The sequence below is a fragment of the Callorhinchus milii genome, unplaced genomic scaffold (assembly GCF_018977255.1).
Source record: "Callorhinchus milii isolate IMCB2004 unplaced genomic scaffold, IMCB_Cmil_1.0 Scaffold4, whole genome shotgun sequence".
NCBI classification, from domain to species: domain Eukaryota; kingdom Metazoa; phylum Chordata; class Chondrichthyes; order Chimaeriformes; family Callorhinchidae; genus Callorhinchus; species Callorhinchus milii.
Window position 1 is genome coordinate 57,719,460 of NW_024704745.1, and position 23,507 is coordinate 57,742,966.

Below are 23,507 nucleotides of genomic sequence, written 5' to 3' on the forward strand. Positions count from 1 at the left end.
AAGAGGCGACATAACAACCTGGAATTGAGTTTTTTTTACTCTTTGTTACAACACACCTCTTAGATATTGGACTGAGTTATAATGGGGTTGCCCTATATTTATGATTACAAAAATATAGAAATGTAGGACATACATTTTTTGGTAATTTATTTATATCTTATTACAATAAGCTTTCTTTTATTAACTTTCTAGATAGATTGCCTACAATTGATAAATATATGTGTGTGTGGTCCTACAATGCATTCAAATAAAATCCAATATAATTGCATTTCTGTTCAATGTGCAATAGTACCAGTTTACATCATGTACCTTGATCACAGGAGACTGCATTACAAAGAGGTGTCGCTTAATATCAGAGCCAAGCCAGATAGAACTGAGGTCTGAAGCATTTTTACACACCGGGGTTTGTGAAGGTGTTTCAAGGCAGCTATACAGTAAGAGGTTAGGATATATATTCTTCACAAGGTGTGAGTTTAAGTGATATTTAGGAGCTATGGGGGTGGGGGTGAATGAATCTGTAAGGAGAACCGTCCAGTGTTGGATAAATCTGGAAAATAAAGTATACATTGTAATGACAGATTGCGCCACCAGAAGGCACACTCCTTTACTGTTTGAAATCGACCATTGTACCTGCTGAGCAGTAGATTTTTGCATTTAAGATTGAAACATATCGACTTATCCAAGGATCAGTGAGGCACCAAAAATAAAGTACCAAAAATAAGAACATATCCCAGTTTTACCCGGTTTCTCTTCATAGCTAAACCCCTTCATTCCAGATATTAATCTGGTGCATTGTTGCCATATGCCCCTACCAATCTGTCCGCTCCTTCCACTCAGCGGACTCCAGCCTGTTTCCGTCCCCCGCCTCGCCCGCCCCACCATTGGCGGATGGGCCTTCAGCCTCTCTGCCCCCTGCCCTCTGGAACTCCATCCTACAGTCCTTCCACCTCGCCCCCTCCCTTGCCTCCTTCAAGACCCTCCTCTTCAACCGTGCCTCTGTCACCCTCCTACCCACCCTGCCCTCCACCTTCCCCGATCCCGACCCCCAGCCCGGCTCCAAATCCTTGACTGTCCAGTGCTTGGGACGTCCTCCCAACATGAAGGCGCTATACAGATGTATTATATTTTGTATTGTATATGTGCTCTAAAACCAGTAAATCGTTCCCAAAATACCCAAAACAGATACAGTACTCCAAATGAGGACCTCTCTATATAATTATGCAATTGTAGCAGCACTTCTTTGCTTTCTTATTTGACATTGTAATAAAGCCCACAGCATCCTTCCTAACCATTTTGATTTTAACTGACTCCAAGATGTTTTACGGTGTCTCATTTAGCTTCTTACCCATTCCTTGGGCCTGCTATGTAATGTGAGCTGCTTTGGTTTAATGCTGTTTTGAGACGGTCGTTGTGCAGGAATTTCTATGGTTCCTCGTCTTTGCTGATAGTCAGTATCGGTGCTCTGTTTTAGCTACAGTACTGGCTACTTGGAGGAAAATTGAGGGAAAACATAACACCAGAATTGTATTTTTATTTTTTATGCTGTTTGCGATCCCTTGACAGCAATCTCTGGAGACTTCTGGTAAACCATCCCCTTAATGAAAAGACAGGTGAACTGCTCGTGGAAACCTCTACTTAGCTGATTAAAAGTGAGAGCAGACAATATTCTGCTTAACCAAGAGATGGCAGCAGAGTTCAACAATAACTGGTGGTTAGTTATTCCTCCAGCAGATGAACTTTGTCTCATTCTCAAGATACAAAACAATACAAAATAGTAATAATAATCCTTGCGTTTGATATAGCGCTTTTTCACATCTTCTAGATGTCTCAAAGCTATTCACAGAATATACCAAGCAGCACCAGAGGGCGGGGGAGGTAGGGGTAGGAGGGTGACCAAAGGTATGGTCAAAGAGGAGGGTCTTTAGACCCGCCTTGAAGGAGGCAAATGATAATAATCCTTGCATTTAATATAGTGCTTTATCGCATTGTCGAAACCTCTCCAATCAGAAAAGAGGTTCAGATGAAGAAGGCTCTTTGGCCCATTTGATTTTGCACTTGATTCATCTGAAACTATTTTTCTGGGTTTACTTTACTCCCCACACACCATCTTATCAGAGGATAACAATAGAGGCTTAGAGGTCCACCTGATCTCATACTTTCAAAATATGCCCTCCCCATTGCAAATTATTACTTAAATAAGTTCAGTCTTTACCTTTTGTGGTAACCTATTTCAGCTTTTGATTATTTTTGGAAAAAGAAACACTTCCTAGTGTTAGGGCTAATTACTCTTCATGGAATCCTTAACATCCACCTGAAACGACAGAACAACCTCAGTTTAACATCTGATGTGCTGCTGCCTCTGTAAATGTGAAAGTATTGTTCTGGATTTACTTTCTGGGTTCTGTTTTAATTTTTATCTGGCAAAACAATTTGGGTTAGTCCAATAACTTCCATTAACAACTGATTTTAAGGACACGTTTAAATGATTTTTTTGCCCTTGTTAACCTTATAACACCACATTCCCCTGCCCCTGTATAACGTGTATCCAGCTTATTTTTGAGGAAGTTGAACAATACCATATTAGCTGTTTCTGTTGGAAGTCTTTTTCAAATATCCACATTCAGCCCACTCTATTTAAAACAAAAAATATTTCTTGGTTTTGTATAAAATTGTTACTCTATCCTCTCATTCCATAAGTCAGAACAAAATTGCCTGCTTACATCTGCATGAAATAGGTGTAGCTGTCAGCCTTGTTCAGTTGGTAGCACTCTCACCAGAAGCTTGTGCATTCAGGCCCACATCAGGCCCCAGATAAACTTGGACATTCATTTCATGGCTCTTTGTAGCACATTACTATGCGCAAATTGCCATGAAATTGGGCACTACATTTTACAGCAAGATCCTGCAAGGTACTTCCAGACATTTCAATGACTTGACAGACCACTACATTAAATGAAAGTATTAACATTCAGGACTTTAAAGACATAGATCTTGGCATAATTTCTCCAATGATAAGTTTGGTTCTGTGTTTTAATTTAGAGTCTGTTTTCCAGAATCATCCAATTTAGTTTTAGAATTCTCTCTAATGCCCTCAAATTGCAGTCCAGCACTTAGTTATTAATAGTTTTATTGAATTATTAATGTAATGTCAGTTTAACACCGGAATGTCCAATTATAAAATGTTGCACAATTAAATCAGATTTTAAAATGTAGAACTTCTTTGGGAAAATGTTGCATTCAATGCTTTCTTACTAGGATGATACCTGAGAGGAAAGAGTGAGTATAGCTATAAGGAGAGGTTAGTACTCTTCCCGTTGAACAGAAATATAGGGGAAATGTGTAAGATAATGATAACTCTTTCTGCTGGTAAGGGATTAGAGGACAAGAGGGCATGGATTCAAAATTGTGATAAGATGAGTAATAGGGTTGTCGGGGTATAGAATGATTTCCCAGGGGAGAGATAATGAGTACAGTACAAGAGATAAGAAAATGTGAGGAAGCTGCTGGGAAGAAAAAGTAAAACAAAATTGAGTGGACGTTTTGTAAACATATACACAGGCTACGAAAAACCCACTGCGATATTATGTGAAATTGGCTACATCCATCCAGCTTTTGAAATTGATATTCTCTGCTGTGCTCCACAGTGAGAATGTGTTTGATAAAATATAGTTTCAGCTCGGACTATGACAGTTGGTGGCGTCTTGACTGATCTTTTGATGGGTTAGACAAGAGGTGGTTTTAGCAGTTTGATTCTGGAAGAATGAATCACATATCTCACACTGTATATATCTCTGATAGATTTATAGACCCTCTATTTTAACTTGAGAACATGTTATTTTACAGATTGTTCTAACTAATTGGCTACCTTGTTTCACACAAACCCAATACAGCACTTGTTGTAGGAGAATAAAGTACAGATTCTCATAGCTGTGATTTAATATGTTGCTGCCTGATCACTAGGTTAATGGCATAGACCTCCGCACTGCAACTCATGAACAGGCTGCAGCAGCTCTGAAGGGGGCAGGCCAGACTGTGACTATCATCGCTCAATACCGACCTGAAGGTAAGAACCCTGGCCTGAATTAAACTGCTTCTAAGGAAGCTTTCATAGATATATGTTTAATCGGTTTACAGCACTCTAATTAAGCATTAACGTAATAAATTGAGAGTCTAGGAGAGTGAAGCAGTAGGATTATACTGAAGTAGATGTGTAATGGTAGAAAGATTTAGCTATAAAAATCCAGATGTGAATTTTTTTTAAGTCTTTTTCGTTCAGATCCTTTGACTGTATAAAATTGGTGCAGTTTGTCTAATTGTTTAAAACGAACATGATGCCTATACGGAAATATAGAAAGTTGGTTTGGTAAGAAATGTTACATGAATGGGGTGGGTTGAGGGCATAGTAATGCATGAAAATAGCTCAAAGTGGAGTAAGCTTTTTCAGTCTTACCATCATTTTTTTCTTCCAGGAGGGATATATATATGATTTTTGGATTTGAAATGTTATTCCCATTTCAGCCCTACACAATTGTAGCGCTAAGCTCTGAATGCAATGTTGCAGCATACTCAAGGAAGATAAAAGGGCATTTGGTGTACTGAGCTTCATTAATAGGGGCATAGAGTATGAGAGTAGGGAGGTTATGCTTAATCTGTACAATACACTGGTTAGGCCTCAGCTGGAGTACTGAGTCCAGTTCTGGGCACCTTACCTCAGTAAGGATATTAAGGCACTGGAAAGGGTGCAGAGGAGATTCACGAGAATGATACCAGGAATGGGGAAGCTTAGCTATGAGGACAGGCTGGAGAAGTTAGGACTTTTCCCATTAGAGCAGAGAAGGTTACGCGGGGACCTGATAGAGGTCTTCAAGATCATGAAAGGTTTCGACAGGCTAGATAGGGAAAAGCTGTTTCCGCTGGTAGGTGTGTCTGTAACTCGTGGTCACAGTCTTAAGATATTTACCAAAAGAAGCAGAGGGGAGGTTAGAAGAATTTTTTTCACTCAGCGAGTTGTTAGAAGTTGGAATGATCTGCCTGAAAGGGTAGTGAAGTCCGATTCGATAACAGCTTTTAAGAGAGAACTGGATAGGTATCTGGGGAAGACAGGTTTGCAGGGTTATGGGGAGAAAGCTGGTGAGTGGGGTTAATAAAAGTCAGTTGCTCTGTCAAAGAACCGGCACAGAATCGATGGGCCGAATGGCCTCCTTCTGTGCCGTAACATTCTATGATTCTAAGATCTTTCTTTTGAAATCCTCATTTTGCATCCTGAATACCTGGCTTTTGGCTTACAAACATTGTGGGTGGAATGCCAACCTGTTCTAGAAACATGCCAAAAATATACATCGGATTCAGTAGTTCTTACTTTACAAATCGTGGAGTTTGAAATGTGATAAATGTGTTGTAAACCGGTTCCTGAAAGTCAGGTACATTTTCTGACCTTCTGTCTGTTTGATTTATTGGGCCTTTTCTCATTCAAAAAAGGCCAGCCAGTAAAGTTTTTTTCACTTTTTAATAACTTTCAGGATTGGAGAGGTAATTTTTTTAATGTTAAAATTGTGAATTGCAAACTGGAAGTTGCATTCAGTTTGCAACTATTGTATTTTACATACTTTTGGTACATCATGTAAACCTATTTGTTTGTTGAACATTATAACATTTCATTATCTTTAGTGTATTTAACAGAATACAGGAACAGACAAGGCAAGGAGTGGGATAATAATAATAATCCTTGCATTTGATATAGCGCTTTTCACGTCGGGAGGACGTCCCAAAGCGCTTCACAGAACACACTGTAAAGTGAATTGACCGTATATTTGTGGGCGAACGCGGCAGCCAATTGCGCACAGCAATGTCCCACAGACAGTCGTAGATTGAAAATGACCAATTTATTATTGTTTGGGGTTTTGGAGGGATTATTATTAGGCGTGTGGAGTAAGGAAACTTGCCCAAGGTTTCGCCCTGACCTGCCTGGAATTGAACTCAGGTCTCTCACTTGCAAAGCGAGTGCTCTAACCACTGAGCTACAGGACTCCATACAGTAAACCCCGGTTTACCAGATTGGGTGTCTGGAAATAGGACCTAACTGGACTGGGCTCGAAACCCAAAACATTTCTTAAAAAAATTCCACCGGCCCACGTGTGTGTAGACTCCCGCTAGTCAAATCTACTAGCACACGCCAACAGCACACTGAGCAGCCTCACAGTGCCCAGGCAGGAATAACGATTTTGACTCAGATTGTTTGAATCTTGCGAGCAGAAGATAACTTATTTGCTATCTTCTGCTCACAGGATTTAAACAATTACAATGTAGGTAAATACTGGCACCAGCATTGTAATTACACTTAGCTGGAAATTCTGGCTTGCCCGCCTATACACCCCATACTTTCATAGCTTCCCTCACCCAAAGTAAGGGAAAGTACCGAACTTATTTTAATGGGGTTAGGTGGAAAATGTGAATTCAAAGTCCCAATTAAACAACTCATTTATCAAAATACAATTTATTCATGTTCGTTGGTGCCCTAATTTGAGAAGTAATGTGTAAAAATATCCTTGCAACGGAAATCCCTCGCAGTGAATAGAAAAGGAATTATCATTAAGTACTCTGATTCAGTTAACCTTTGACTGATTTTTCCGGAGTTAAACTAGTGGAAAAGCTGCTCAAGTTATGAAACGTCAAAGAAGTTTTATATGATACAAATGTACCCTACTCTATAATAAAACTGAGAATCTATTTCATTTTATGAATGCAGAGATTTTATTTTATGACTTCAAAGCTTGTCAACTTTTTCATGAGTGTTAAATTTTGTATTGACACATTTCGGTTTCTATTTTACAACTTTTTTAAGTAATTTTTTTTTCAAAATCTTGTTATAAAATACTTTGTACGCTAAAGGGGCTATCTCCCCTTTCGGCTCTGTTTCTTCCGATTCTTGCTATTCCAGAGACTATAACCTGTACCCAGCTGTTCAGGGTAATATTCTAATACATTGTTGCCGTACTTACTCCAGGTAAGGTCACCTTGTGCACTGATGCACTGTCAAATGCTTTTGCCACCACTCTCTGGAACTGCATCCTGGGTGGGGTTAGGAGGGGATGGAGGCGCTGCAGTTGGCATCCAAAAAAATTATCCAGGGGCCCAATTTCTAATTGCTATCCAGACACTCTTTACTTGAAGGTGGGCACCTATATAGATGTTGGGTATTATAGGATTGGGTTTATTTAAATAATCTGCCAACACTAACTGTCAAGGCTCACCAGAATAATGGTTAGCTGGTAAAGTACTGGATGGTGCTGAGGCTTACGTACCCAAATCCAATAGAAGGAAAATTCAAAACTCCTTGAAGACTCAAGGTGTAAGGGAGTAAAACCTACCAGAGAGGAAAGGTCATCCCAGGTTCAATAATAATAATCCTTGCATTTAATATCGCACTTTCTAGTCATTAATGTCATAAAGCGTTTCACAGAATTTATTGTGAACTATTGACTACAAATTTATATGTGAATTTGGTAGCTAATTTGCAATTAGCAATATCCCATTAACTGAATGACCAATTTTTATGTAGGTGATTGTTGGTTAGAATATTAGGAGAAACTCCCTTCTCTTTCTAAATTATATCATGGGATCTTTAACGTCCACCAGTACAGGCAGGTGGGGCCTCATTTTAATGTTTCATCCAAAGGAAAACATTGTATTGGAGTGTCAGTCTAGACTTTGGGCTCAAGTTCCAACATGGAACCCACAACCTCTGACTCAGAGGCTAAAAGTACAGTATTATGAACTGAGCCACACTGATATCAGACTTCTTTGCCTCCAACTCTGTTCACTTTTGGAACTTATCTTAAGTCCTTCACAACTTGATCAGTGAAGTCCTGTAGCTCAGTGGTTAGAGCACTCGCTTTGCAAGCGAGACATCTGGGTTCAATTCTAGGCAGGGCGAAACCTTGGGCAAGTTTCCTTACTCCACACGCCTAATAATAATCCCTCCAAAAAAAAACAATAATAAATTGTTCATTTTCAATCCACAACTGTTTGTGGAACACTGCTGTGCGCAATTGGCTGCCGCGTTTCGCCCACAAATATACAGTCAATTCACTTTACAGTCTATTCTGTGAAACGCTTTGAGATGTCTAGAAAATGTGAAAAGCGCTATATCAAATGCAAGGATTATTAGTATTATTATTATCAATTTAATTTTCTTGTGGGAGATAAATTCTATCCCATAACTCTGCATTACATGTCTGTATAATATTCAATTTTAATTCATGGAATGCAATAGCCTTTTCTGTGTTAGGCATGTCTTTTGTAATAAATGACTCGTGTGATTTAATTAATCATCTTGAACACAGTATTCAGTCAGTAAAGAAGTAATCAAATATCTTGCGTACATTTCTAACTGCGGAAGTTGCATGATCATGCATATCTATTTATTCTCTATATTTAGCAGACATAAATCCTGAAATGACTATGGAGTTTTATAATTTAAATGGCAATAGATACAAAGATTGTAGAGCACAGAAACTGGCATTGAGCCCAGCTTGTTCGTGCCAGTGTTTATAACACACACAAGTCTCCATCCATTTCTTAATCCCACATGTGTATATCCAGCTTACTCTGATAGCATCTATACTATCTGATTCAACCTTTGCTTCAGGCAGTGAGATCCACATTCTCATTACCGTCTGTAATGAAGCAGTTCATCCTAAATTCTCTTTTAGATCTCCTAGTCACTATCTTATACTTGTGCTCCCTGGTTATGGACTCCTCGACAAGTGAAACAGCCTATTTATGCTAACCTTATCACACTCTTTTATAATTTGGAATAGCTCTAATAGGTCCCCTCTTAAATGTCTCTTCTCTACTGAGTATAGGCCTAAGTTATCCAGTTTGTCTTGATACCAATAACCTGCCAGCCCTGGTTTCATCCTAGTACATTTATACTGTACTCTTTCCATCATTGCTATACTCTCTTGTAGTGTGGTGACCAGAACTGGACACAGTATTCCAAATATGTTATAGCAAAGGTTCTATACAAATTCAACATTACCTCCTCACTGTATATTCAATTTCTCTGGATATAAAGCCCAAGACTCTATTGGCTTGTTATGACCTTATCTGTCTCTGTTACTACTTTTAGAGATTTATGTATCTGAATCTCCAGATCTGTTCTCTTGGGTTCCTACCATCATTTGATGTTATATGCACATGGGTTGGTAACTGGTTGATAACAAGTACTCCATGGATGGGATAAAGCTTGCCAATGGGGAAGCTGAAAGTGACCTGGACATGTTAGTTGTCTCGTCGCTCACTCTGTTAAAGCAGTATGAGGCAGCAATAAACTAAGAAAACGAGATACTGTGCAACATTGCTAAATCAGTTAAGTTTAGATCCCCAGTTGTCATACTGAGGTGTATAGTTCTCTAGTCAGATTGCACCTTGAGTACTGCACACATACAGTTCTGGTCACTGTGACAAAATGAGTTTACCTAGAGGAAAGCTATGAGGATCTCTAGTATTGAGCAACGATTAGCAGAGGAGAACAAAAAAGAAGGAATTTAAATGAGATTGTAAAAGCAAACCGAGGACAATACTTTAGGCATAATGACAGTAGAGCCAGAGGATATAGGCTTAGAGTTGCAAAGGGCAATTTCTGGAGAGATACCACAAAGTTTTTCTTTACCCACAGGGTAATTAATGACTACAGCAGGTTGGCAGGAAGCGTGGTTGAGGCCATGACACTGGACTTAATTAAAAAGCAGCTTGATGCTATGATGGGTGGAGAGTGGAGTGGGTATTATAGAAGGATGAGATCAGATGGGTTGAGCCGCTTTCTTCGCCAAAACTAATCTTGTGTCTTGTGTAATGTATGAAATAGTCATTGTGACTGCAGTTCCAAACGAAGCCTAACGTTAAATGAACATAGCTTCCAGTTATCAGCTCTCCTAATTTTGACTGGCATGACTCTTGATTTTAGCTTCTTTATCTTTGTATGAAATACATTTCTTCTGTTCAGCGATCTTCACAAATTTTTGTTGGTTTCTTTATGCCAATGATTGACCGCTAACTGAAATATTCTAGGAAATCTAAACAATATTGCTGCTGATACACAGAACAGTACAATCTCTGATCCTTACCAAAGGAGCTTTGAAGCTTCTTCCTCGAAGCACCCATACTTGCAATTCTGGATCTTAGAAACCTCAAAAATATGATGAAATGCATTCTGCATCAGATTGTGAAACATGACTATCAAGCAGTCAAATTTATTTTGGCAGCTATCATATTTCAAGATGAATGCTGATTCCCAAATACGATTGATAGGATCTTGTTGGGACTGACAAGAGGAATTGGAATTATAGAGATTTGAACGAAGAGGAAAAACATTTATCTCATACTAATAATTTCATTATGCTATTGACCCATTCCAAGTAGCCTGTTAGGTTACTTCTACATGTCCTGCAATCACTTTATAAATCAATTTACAATATGTCAGTGCTTGTTACCAAATAAATAATAATCCCTCCAAAACTAAAACAATAATAAATTGGTCATTTTCAATCTACGACTGTTTGTGGGACATTGCTGTGTGCAATTGCCTGCCGCGTTCGCCCACAAATATACAGTCAATTCACTTTACAGTGTGTTCTGTGAAGCGCTTTGGGACGTCCTCCCGACGTGAAAAGCGCTATATCAAATGCAAGGATTATTATTATTATATTATTATAAACCAAAGAGAAAGTCACAGTACAGCAAATAGATTAACCAAATTACCCCCAGCTTGTTTTTTGGTTTGTTTATTTGTCAATTGCAGCTGCAGTGACATTTTGCAAGACTCCCTTTAGTACTTTTCACCATGTACTTACTACCTATGTGTCAAAACCCTTCCCTGGGTTTCTCAATTTTTTAAAAAGGCGAGAAAAATGAATGCAGTGTATGTAACACTAAGTGATTCTTGCTTATCACATTTGATAGAGGTGAATTTTTAACCTTATAGAGGATTTCTCAGATTGGAATATATATATGGGGATAAAATGCAGTCATTACCCAATATATTAGTAATATATTAATATAATATACCCCAAATCCACCTACTTTACATGCACTGGATGAACCTCATTTAAGCGCTCTGAGACGCTACCTTGCAAGGAGGGTGCTGTATAAGTGTTGTTGTTGTATTACCTCTCCAGATGCATGTTAAAAATCCCATTGGGGCTATTCAAAAAGAGAAGGGAGTTTCTTCTGGTATCGTGGCCAACAATCCCCCAAATAAAATTGTTCATTTACTCCATGGCTGTTTGGGGGCCATTGCTGGACTGCCATGATCCACCCACAAAATACACAATCAATTCACTTTACAGTGTATCCTGTGAAGCAGTTTGAAAACATCTTGATGATGTGATGAGACACTATATCAAATGCAAGGATTATTATTATTAATAATAATAATAAATATCACTGTTGTTTTAACTTTGGTATCTTGCTGGGAACCTGTTCCATATATCCTCTGCTGCCATTCAGGTGCACATTGAAAGATCCTATGGCACAATTCGAAAAGAGAATGGAGTTTCTCCTGGTGTTCTGGCCAACAATTCCCAACTAGAGTTTCTAATTCACTTCATGGCTGTTTGTACGACACTATTGTGCATAAATTGGCTCCCACGTTCACCTACAAAATGCAGTCATTACACTTGCAGTAGATCTTGTGAAGTATTTTGAGACAGCCCTGAAAGGCGCTATATCAAATGCAAGAATTATTATTATTGCTGTTTGAGTGGAAGAAAGGTTTAATAATTTCATACTGTATTTGTCCTCCACTTCTGTTAACACACTTAAATAACCCACATGCACCTATATTATTCATGCTCCTTGGCTTTTGAAAGATATATTATCCTGTCTCCATTAATCCTCTTTTCTCTCTTGGTTTTTATCACAAGAAAGGTGTGGATTGTGTTCCTTCCACCCATTTGATCTCATCCTTCCAAAACACCTACCCTGCTGTTCTCTCATCAAAACATCAAGCTATTTTCTTAGATGTTCCAGTCACTAATTATCCTTGGGTTGAGATATAATCTCAATATTTTATCTTGAAATGTCCTAAACCTGTGACCCCTTGTTCTGCTGCTTGGTGCTCTGAATTTACTTATTCAGTTCCAACCTGTCTTTTTTCAGAACTAAAGAGCTTATTGATCTGAACCAATTTTCAGTCGGTTTTCCTAACTTGCTTTAATTCCATGATGTTTAAGGATTTATGTGTAAGGCTTTTTAAAAAAAATGATTACCCAATATATTAGTATCAAATAATATATTATACGCAAAATCCACCTACTTTATATGCACTGGATAGACTTCATCTACTAATTTAGTTTTATCCTCAAATGATTCCAATGGATTTGTGAAGCATGACCTATTGCTTCTGAAATCATACTGACTTTCTAGACAATCAATATTCATATTCACTGTATCCCCCAAAAAGGATTCTGGAGCAATCCGCTGCTAACCCTACTCCCCCCAACCCCCTCCTCCCCTGAGGTCAAGCTAATTCTGCAATTCCCTGGTTCATATTTCACTGTTTTGAATATTAGAATAAAATTTGTTATCCTATTGTCCCCAAATCTAACCTACTTATGGAGCTTTTAATGGTAGGTTTGTTTTTTCCCTCCACTTTTGTACTCTAAAATGTATGCCATCTGGCCCAATTGCCAAGTGTAAATATTTATTTCCTTGAGGTTCTTCAAAACAGATGTTTTGCTGAGCTTTACATACGTTATAGATTTCTGAATCAAATGACTAGATCTGAAATTTGTTCACAAATCTTCATTAACGAAGATTGATGTGAAGAATTAATTTAACATTGCTCATTCACAGAACATTCCTAATTAATATAATTTCTTAAATTTCCTTTCTAGCCTGTATGCTTCTATTTGCTACTTGCAAATCCCCCGAAAAATCCCAATTGTTACTATCTATAAAATCCACTCTTCTAATGTACTCTAGGATTAAAATAATAAACCTTGATTTAATATAGTCCCTTTCAGGAGGATTTCCCAAATTACAGAATTTACAGTGAAGTGTAGTGCCACAAACAACCATGAAATGAATGACCAATTTTATTTGGGGATTGTTGGCCAGACACCAGAGAAACTCCCTTCACTTTTCCAATTTTATCATGGAACCTTTAACATCCACCTGAACAAGCTGACAGGCTTCAGTTTAACATTTCATCTGAAGGATGACACCCATAACAATGCAGCACACATCTCCAGCACTGCATTGGAGTGTCACCCTAAACTACATGAGTTTAAAATCCTAATGGGTAACTTGAACCCACAACCTTCTGACTCAGAAGTTAGTATACTACTGACTGAACTAGACTGACATTATATACTTTCTATCCAATTGTTTTTATTTAATTTTTTTCTCGAGGGAATAGAAGGATGGAGGATCATGTGCAGCATAACACAGGCATGACCAAGCTTGGCCAGATGGCACATTTCCATCCTTAACATTCTATGTAATTCTTACCTAACATTTATCATTTTAGCTTTCTTCGACTTAATTTTGTGACTTTCAATCTTCAATGCTCTTTGATTCGAAGTGTCTCTTAACTAATTCTGCTTATCCTTTGTTATTTTTGACCTTCCTGTTCAGACACTGTGTTTTAGTCTTGCTGGTTTTACACGTTCTTTTGTCACAGGGTTAGAATTCATTACTATATCCTTTAAAGTTGTTTTGAAATCTTTTAGCTTTTTCTCTTGTTTAATCCTCTGGGAACTCATCTCAAACCATGACGTTTGTTCTTCTAAAGTTGTCAGTATCTATTTTGCGATGTTTGCTATCAGTCTTTAATATGATACCAAATCTTAAATATATGTTAGTAACTGCACTTCATTGTTCATTGATTTACCAGATTGCTAACCATTTCTGTCACAGTGTACTTTGTAGGCAAATGTGCCAGCCCTCTCTCCCTGGCTCAGTGTCAAGCTCTGCTACTGTGAAGCACCCAGGGGTATTATGCCGCTTGAAGGGTGCCATATTAAATGAAAGGTGCTGTTGGATTGCTGAATACTATATTTAATGTAGCATCCACCTTGAAATTCTGTTTTATTTTTCCCATTTGCTTTAAGATGCAGTCCTGCAACCTCTAAAATTGCTTACACCTTCACCTTTGCCTTTGGCTTCTCCTTGCTCAATGAATATTATGTAAAGGATATTGCAGTTCCCCCTTGATTACTTCATTACATATATTGTATTCTCTCTTGCTTTCTTGAACAGTTCTCTATCTGCTCACCTTAAGCTGTTAGTTAAAATCAATTTCCTTGTATCCACATATTTGTGGAAGATTCATGTTGATGCTGGATAAATTGAAAACTAGCTGATAATATATTGTAGATTTCATTCATACTGGAGATTGCCAAGCAATTTACCAAAAGGTTTTAATCATTCATAGTAAGTCATAATTGTGGATTGTTGTTTGTCAGTAAAAGTATCTTGAGCAACTAATAGGTCTCTGCATTTGTTTATGCCACACATTTCACTAACATTGTACTAACCAAGGCAGAAGTGCTGTGGATCTGATTACCTAATAGGTTATTATTAACATTAGAAACAGTTGACACAGAATGTATTTATGAGCTAATATCACATTTCTAATCAATTCTAATCTGTTAAGATTTTGTAATCGATATTCAAAAAAAATCCTCTCTAAAGATGTGGCAGAGAAATTGGAATGTATTTTGTCTAAAAGCTTGGAACTGCATTTGAAAATATGTTCGTCACAAAAGCTCCTAAGATAATGGAACTGGGAAAAACATATCCTAAATACTTTTGCAACATTACATCTCTTTGAAGATAGATACCTTAGTGGTACATAGAATGTCTATGACGGCGGAATCAAACGAATGTTTGGTACAGACTCGTTTCTATCCTCCCCCATCATACACACACGCACTTTACTGGAATGCATGAGGTGGAAATGCACTGAGCTATACATACCACAAGACTGATTGATGAGATGTAACAAGTGGTGTTAACCAGGGATCTGCACTGGGACCCCAGCTTTTCACCGTATATTAATGACTTGGATGAAGGATGAATTGAGAGCTGTACATCCAAGTTTGTAGATGGCACTAAGTTAGGAGGCATAGTAAGTTGTGTAAATAGGAGCAAGAAAGGGATGTAGACAGATTAAGCAAGTGGGCAGAACTATGGCAGATAGAGTTCAATGTAGGAAAGTGTGAGGTTATCCACTTTGCATCCAAGAATGATAATGGTAAAAGACTAGGATCAGTGGAAGAGGAAAGGGGTTTAGTTATCCAAGTGCACAAATCACTAAAAGCTAGTGAACAAGTACAGAAAACAACCCAAAAGGCTAATGGATGTTGGCCTTTATCTCAAGGTGGTTACAATACAAAACAGTAGAAGTCTTCAGTTGTACACAGTCTTGGTCAGATCATATCTGGAGTACTGAGTTCAGTTTTAGGCAACACACATTGGCCTTGGAAGGATACATTGGCCTTGGAGGGGGTACAGTGCAGATTCCCGAGAATGATACCGAGGATGAAAGGGTTAAATTATGAAGCTAGTTTGCTGAACTTGGTTTGTGTTCCCTGTAGTTCAGAAGGATGAGGGATGATCTAATTGATGTGTTTAAATGATAAAGGGACTTGATAAAGTAGATACAGAGAGACTATTTCCTCTGGTGAAGCATCCACAACGAGGGGCATAATCTTAAAATTAGAGCTAAGCCAGTTAGGAATGAAACCAGAAGCATTTTTTCACACAAAAGGTTGTGGAAATATGGATTCCTCTCCCCCAAAAAGCTGTGAATGCTGGGTCAATTGGAATTTCGTGAGGTCAATAGATATTTGTTAGGTAAGGGATATGGAGAAAAGGTGGGTAAATGGAGTTGAGGTACAGACTCCATGATCTAATAGAATGGTGGAACAGGCTTGAGATACTGAATGGCCTACGTTTCCTAAGTTTCCTATGAATCACAGATTTGGTTCCTGTTCTGTGCTCTTAGCTGATTTTAGCCACGGCAACACTGATTTACATTGTGAGTGAGGACTGGATTAGTTTGGCTATCATGATTGAACATTTGCCACAATTAGTGTCCAGACTTACCCATGGAGAAATATTATTTGGGTGAGCTACTCACTTACTACAGCTTTTGGCTGAGCTGGACTTTTGCTATTAAACCAGTTCTCTTGAGTATGGAACCTTCAAATGAAGCAGAGAATATTTGTTAATGGTTGATGGCCCACATATTTAAATACTAATATTAACTTATTGAAATGAGGTGAGAATGATTGTCCCAATATAATTTTAATTTTTAAAGTAACATGTATTTAATGATTTAGTTGGAAGAATCTGTAACAATGAAATTTCTGTAAGTTTTCAAATCTTCAGTGCATTTGCAACATAATAATTTAAACCACTTATTACAGAAGATTGCAGAGATTATTAAAGAAAAATAAAGTCTCTTTGTGTTTTGGCCCTTTTGGCATTATTTGTGTAACAATCATTTCCAATTGAAGCATCAGCTTCCATTTGAATCACAATTATTATAAGATCTAACTTTTTCTGTAATATACAGTTGTTAATTTTGCAGAAGTGACGTTACCGTGTTTAGCTACTTGACTGGGATTTCCTCTGGAAAGGTTAGCACCCCTATGGAGTCTGTTCTGTCTGTGGAAGATAGGCAGTAGTATTCAGTCTCTGAGGACTGTAGTAAATTGGACTGCTGCTGCATTGCAGTATCTCTCCAGCTGGTGCCTTCTACTGCAGTCCCTTAGAAAGACATAACAGCAGCAAGCCTTTTTCTCACTTGTGAAATGGTGAAGCAGGCTTGCTGTTTGACAATACACATTAAAGAAAATTATTTGTAATTTAATTAGCAGAATTGATGAAGATGTTTAGCGGCCCATATCGTGCTGTTGGAAGCGGCACAATATGTCGTTGCTTGTTTCCTTTCTGTACTTATTCTGACTGATTTCTGCTTGATTGTGCTTGACCGTGTTCTTAAGCGTTGCGGAGCAACAGATTTTGTGTTTTTAATGCAGGGATTAAATGGCCTTTAAGGAAATCTGAAAAAATGTCTTTGGTGCCACTTACCTCTGTTTTTGTTCTTTGAAGTTTTGGCAGCCTGCTGTCACTGTATCTATAGTGCAGATAATTGAATTAACCTTTAAATACCAGGGTAACATTTCATGCAAATTCTACATTTCAGTCTTTTTGGTTAAAGGATTTTGTTCATACTCAATGCTCAGAATGTGCTCTTTACAATTTTGTAAGGTGGTAGTTTATTTAGAGATATTCTAACCCCCAAATTGTTTTCAGGCATCCTTTTTCCACTATAAACATAATGCTGCAATTTGTGCCATATTGACATTATGTCAGAAAACACTATTATGTGGTAAGAACATAGTCTTAAAACTTGCTGCTTGATGCTGCATGGTTTTCACTTCCCAGAACCACCCCTTTCCACTTTGTCTCAGCAAACGGCTTCTCCTCCAGCCCACGCACCATCTCGTGCAGAGTTCCTCAAGGCTCTGTCCTCGGTCCCCCCTTCATCACATGCTCCCCCTTGGTGACATCATCTGCAGACATGGGGTAAATTTCCACATGCATGCAGATGACACCCAACTCTCTCTCTCTCTACCTCCACCCTCAACTCTAAGACTACTGGCGTCCTGACCGACTGCCTGTCCGACATCAAGTCCTGGACGAGGGACAACTTTCTCCAACTGAACGTCAGCAAGACCGAGGTCCTCCTGATTTGCTCACGTCAGCGCCTCCGCACCTCGGGCGCTGGCAGCATCAGCATCCACGGTTGCACACTCAACCTCACTAAGCCAGTTAGGAACTTGGGTGTCTTGTTTGACCCTGAACTGTTCTTTCTCCCCCACATCCGTGCCATGACTGGCACTGCCTACCACCACCTCCGCAACATTGTCAGACTCCGCCACTGCCTCACCCCTCAGGCTGCGGAAACCCTTATCCATGCATTCGTCCCATCAAGGCTCGATTATGGAAACTCGCTCCTCATTGGCTTTCTCAACACATCCACGGCTTTGCCCCCTCCTACCTCTCTGACCTGCTGACTCCCTACCAACCTGCCCGCTCCCTCTATTCAGCGGGCTCCGGCCTGCTCCATGTCTCCCACCCGACCCGCCCTACCATCGGTGGCCGGGCTTTCAGCCTCTCTGCCCCCACACTCTGGAACTCCATCCCACAGTCCCTTCGCCTCGCTTCCTCCCTTGCCTCCTTCAAGGCTGGTTTCAAGACCCTCCACTTCAGTCGTGCCTTCAGTCGCCATCCCACCTCTCTGCCTTCCCTCACCCCTACCCCACCCCTCCCCCATGCTCGGGTCCTGACCCCTGACTCCAGCGCCTAGGGACGTCCTCCCGATGTGAAAGACGCTCTATAAATATAATTTTGTTGTTGTTGTTATTTTTCATATCAGGTAAACAGGGAAAATGAGGATACTGAACAAATAAAATAAAACTGTTCAAATAAAAAGATGAAAGAAAATCCTGGAAAAGTACAGCAAATCAATGAGGATCTGAAAAGCATTTAACATTTTGGGTAACATATCATTGGAAATGCAATATTTGATAACAAAAGTTCTCTAAGGGTCGAGCAGGGGAAATGCAGTTAGGCCAGGTATCTATATTTCATTTTGATAGAGGCTACATTTCAGAAGCCTCCCTCTCCGTTTTTTTCTCTTGCTATCTGAGGTAATGGGCTATCCACTGGCAATGTATTACAAACCCACAAACTCCCAGTAAACATAAATACAATTTACTGCTGCTAATCATTTCACTACTTGAAGCAATTTGAGTTTACTTCCAGCAATGTAATCATGGCATTAGTTTCTCTGTCTCCATCATAACTGCTCTTATGACTTCACTTTCTACAATACGGCTTCTGAAATAGAATTTTTTCCTCCAATGATGAGAATTTTCCTAATCTATGATCAAGTCAACCCTTAACTAATCACCCATTTTGTATGCATCTCACAGGCCTGAACATTGACTTCAACAATCTTGACTGCCAAAGAGGGATGTCAATTTATTATTAAATAAAATTCCTAATGTAGCCAATGTCCCACTAGCCCAGAATTAATGATAGCATCTGGGAGTCAGAAGTCCAGTCAGTGCAACAGACCCAGCTTCACCCTTGGACATTGATCAATGAGACTTGACTTTTCCGTCTGCCACATCCAAATACATCTAATGTGATAAACATTATAAATAGTGAATGTATGATAAAACTAACCACATTATATGGCATTTTTAGAATTTTGGGACTGCCCAGATATATGGCAATGATTGTTTCCTGTCTGGTATATTCCTCTGTGCCTGCGCCATACTGGATTTACATACTTTCTGCTTCTTGACGTACCCCATACCCTTTTTTTGCCATTATTATTTTAATGCATGTCCACTCAATGTCTGCCTATCTGTTGAAGATTACCTTTCTGTCCTTCCAAGTACTTAAACACTAATTTCCAGCCTTTCACTATCTTCTAATGACCCATTAGCTGACTCTGTGCATGTAGCTTGTGGATTTTAGTTTAACCTTTTCCTAATGTCTTTATTTTCTTATGTCATTTGCTTCATCAATCCAGTATAAGTTTTTTTCCGTCCCAATCATTCCGGTTTTGATATAGAGTCATTAACCTATATTTCCCATTCACATGGTAAAACTACCATGCATTTTCAGCATGTATCAGCATTTATTCAGCAAAATGACATTTTGTCCATCTGTGATCAGGGCTCCTTTTGCCTCCTCGTCCTCCTTGACCTCTCTGCTGCCTTCGATAATGTTGACCACTCTATGCTCCTCCACCACCTCTCCTCTCACCTCAACCTTCATGGTTCTGTCCTTGAATGGTTCAGATCGTACCTCTCACACCGTCTCCACTTCATCTCCACAAATGTTTTCTCCTCTAGCCCCCGGACCGTCTCATGTTGCATTCCTCAGGGCTCAGGCCTTGGTCCCCTCCTCTTCAATATCTATATGCTCCCTCTTGGTGACATCATCTGCAGACATGGGGTCAACTTTCACATACATGCGGATGACACCAAACCCTATCTCTCTGCCTCTACCCTTGACTCCAGAACCACTGCTGTCCTGACAGAATGTCCATCAGACATCAAGTCCTGGATGAGAGCTAACTTTCTACAGTTGAACGTCAACAAGAACGAGGCTCTCCTGATTGGCTCCCATCAGCAGCCTCCTCACCTCAGGTGCTGACAGCATCACCATCCATGGATGCACACTCCACCTTGCTAAGCCAGTCCAGAACCTTGGCATCTGTTTGATCCTTAACTATCCTTTCCACCCCACATCCGTGCCATGACCCACTCTGCCTTTTCCCACCTCCGCAACATTGCGCGGCTCCGCCACTGTTTCGCACCGCAGGCCGCCCTCATACACGCATTCATAGCACCCAGGCTTGACTATGCAAACTCCCTGCTTGTCAGCCTCCCCAACTCCTCCCTCCATAGGCTGCAGATTATCCAGAACTCTGCAGCTCAGGCCCTCTCCTGCACCAGGTTCAGTGACCCTATCTCCCCCATCCTCGTCTGACTCCACTGGCTTCCCATCACACAGAGGATACAGTTCAAGATCCTGGACCTCACTTTCAAAGCCCTCCATGGCATTGCTCCCCCTACTTCTGCGACTTCCTAACCCCCTAGTTGGTAGCCGCTGGGCCAGGTTAGCAGTTCAAGCCCCATGTCAGCTCTTTGAGCTCACAGTCTAGACTGATACAGTATTAGAGGAACTGCTACATTGTCAGAGATACAGTAATTGAATGAGACCTAAGACTAAGGTCCCGTTTGCCTGTTCAGGTGTGCTTAAAGATCCCATGAAACTATTCAAAAAGTGAAGAGAATTTCTCTTGATGGCCTGGCCAATCATGCCCAGATAAAATTAATTGTTCATTCCATAGCTGTTGTGGGGCATTGCTGTGTGCAAATTGCCTGCCATGATTGCCAATAACTTTCACTCATTACACCTTACAATAAAATCCTGTGACATTCCAATGAAGTTATAAGATTCTGTATCATGTATTATTATAATAATTGTTACTAAGTTTTTGTAGTCAAATTCAACAATCATTTGTATCAGCAAGTTACGCAGATAGCCATCAGGTACATGGCCAATTAATTAATTTGGTAGATTGCTGACTACGACACCAAGAGAAACNTTTTTTCTTTCTGAACACTAATGATGGATTCTTTAACATCCATTCAAGCAAGCAGATGTAACTTTGGTGTCAGCTTGATTCAGTCTGAAGCACTCTCGCCTTTGAGTTACAAAACTGTGGGATCAAGTTAGTCCTATTTCTGGACTTGAGAGTGTAGTCAAGGCTGATATTCCAATGCACTTCTGTGGAGCACTTCATTGTCAGAAGTACTGTCCTTTGGATGCAATTTTGAACTGAGATCCCTGCCTACTTGTCCTTAAGGGGATGTTAAAGATTCTGTGAAAGTATTTGAAAAGAGAAGTGAGTTTCAGTGTCCTGGCCAACAGGCTTTTAATGAATTTGTCATTCTCTTTTTGGCTGTTTGTCGGACTTTGCTTCGTGCAAAATGATTCGAATTTGTCTGCATAATTAGTCAATCTAAGTGACAACAACTGCTGAAATGAAGGAAGCATTTCTTCACACAGAGGATTGTGAAATGCTCTCTCTGCATCAGAAAGCTGCAGTAGTAGAATCGGTAGTATGTTTAAATGAAATACACAGCTACTATTTCTATTACAGTATGACACATAGGTATTATGAAAGGGCAGGACATTAGATTTAATAGATTGACCAAGATCTAATAATAAACTAGTGGAACAAGCTCAATGGGCTGAATTGTTTTATTCTATTCCTTTTGTTTTGTGTTCCTAGGCTTGTAAAGTTCATTGCGATGTTCATATGATAAGGCACTATAGAAATGTCAGCTGTGTTTTTTTTTCTTCTTCTCATCAAAAAGCCAGAACCTCTGGCAATTTAACACTCTCCTGGTACTGTACTGAACTGTCACATATGAGCTCAAAGTCCCAATGTGGAAATAGAAGAAAAGAGAATCAAAGTACAAGTCATCTAAGCAACTTGCTGCTTCCTGAGTAATACTGGAAGAGGCTTCAGCATGATGCCTGTTTGACTTGGCTTGACCGCCTGTTTGTTTGACTTGGGCCGAGTGGCCTGTTTCCATGCTGTAAAATCTTTGTAAATCATAGTACTAGATGAAATTTGCACTTTCAAGTCACCCAGTTTGATATTGTGCTATATTTCATAATTATCAGTTAGAGAACTAAAATAGCAGTTCAAAAGATTGACCCGAGTGCTTCTGTAAAGTTCATTTTGTTAAGCAATATCGTGCTTTACCCTCTGTTCACCATTCCCTTTTATCTGAGGACTTTTAATTGGCTTTCCTGCTAGAGAGATGTCAAGGGCCCCCTCGCTAATTTTGCAGAAAAATAATGAAGAAAATAATGTGAATATACAGACACTGCATTTATAGGGAAAGTTGGAAGCTACAGTTACATGTTTATATAATAATTATATACAATACCAATACAAAATAACACTTGTAAAGCACCTTTGACCAGGATCCGTTACTGTGAAGCGCACTGAGACGCCGTCCGGCGTGGAAGGCGCTATATAAATCCAAGTTGTTGTTGTTGTTGTTGATGTTAGGAGAATGTCCCAAGGCGCTGAACAGTCAGGGATTAGAATACAAGCGGGAGGGTGGAGGGCAGGTAGGTTAGGAGGGTGGCTGAAAGAGCAGGGTCTTGAGACATGCCTTGAAGAAGGCAAGAGAGAGAGCGAGGCGAAGCGACTGTGGGATGGAGTTCCAAATGTGGGGGCAGAGAGGCTGAAGGCCCGACCACTGACGGTGGGACGAGCAAGGCGGGGGACATGGAGCAGGCCACAGCTTGTTGAGTGGAGGGAGTAGACAGGTTGATATGGAGTTAGCAGGTCACACTAGCTCTCATCCAGGACTCAATGTCTGACAGACAGTCTGTAAGGACAGCAGTGGTCCACACTCCATAGAGTACATTATTAGAAAATACTATAATTTTTAATGGTAAATAAGAAAAATGGCTGAAAATCAAAATAAATAACTGTACTTTTTTCTTAGAATGTTTGGATTAACTGACATCTTGTCTCATATATCTCATACCTTTCAAATAGCTATTTATAATTTTCTTGAATTTTCTGACAGTCTGCCTCCAGCCACCTTCGTGGGTTGTCCATTCTACATATTTACCATTCGGTGTACAAAATAATTGCGTTTGAATTTAGTTTGTTCACTTATGCCTTTCTTGTGGAGGTTGTGGCTCTGTTTACTATATTACTAGGGTGCAGTTTATCTATACCTTTAGGATCTTAACTTTATGAGCTAATTACCCCCATCCTGGCCTAGTTTCACTGGCACCCCAGCCCCCAGAGGATCGCATTCAAGATCCTTGTCTTCACTTCTACAGCACTCCAGTCTTGCTCCTCCCTATCT

The 23,507-nt window shown here is 39.6% G+C and overlaps 1 protein-coding gene across 10 annotated transcripts in view; it reads left to right on the forward strand.

The window, feature by feature from the left end:
- Positions 1-23,507, forward strand: part of dlg2 (discs, large homolog 2 (Drosophila)) — a 430,051-nt gene that overhangs the window by 265,079 nt on the left and 141,465 nt on the right. For all 10 annotated transcript variants that reach the window (XM_042334109.1, XM_042334110.1, XM_042334111.1 and 7 more), the window contains one exon: positions 3,961-4,063. In XM_042334109.1, the coding sequence (XP_042190043.1) occupies positions 3,961-4,063 (103 nt within the window). The remainder of the gene's footprint in view (positions 1-3,960; positions 4,064-23,507) is intronic.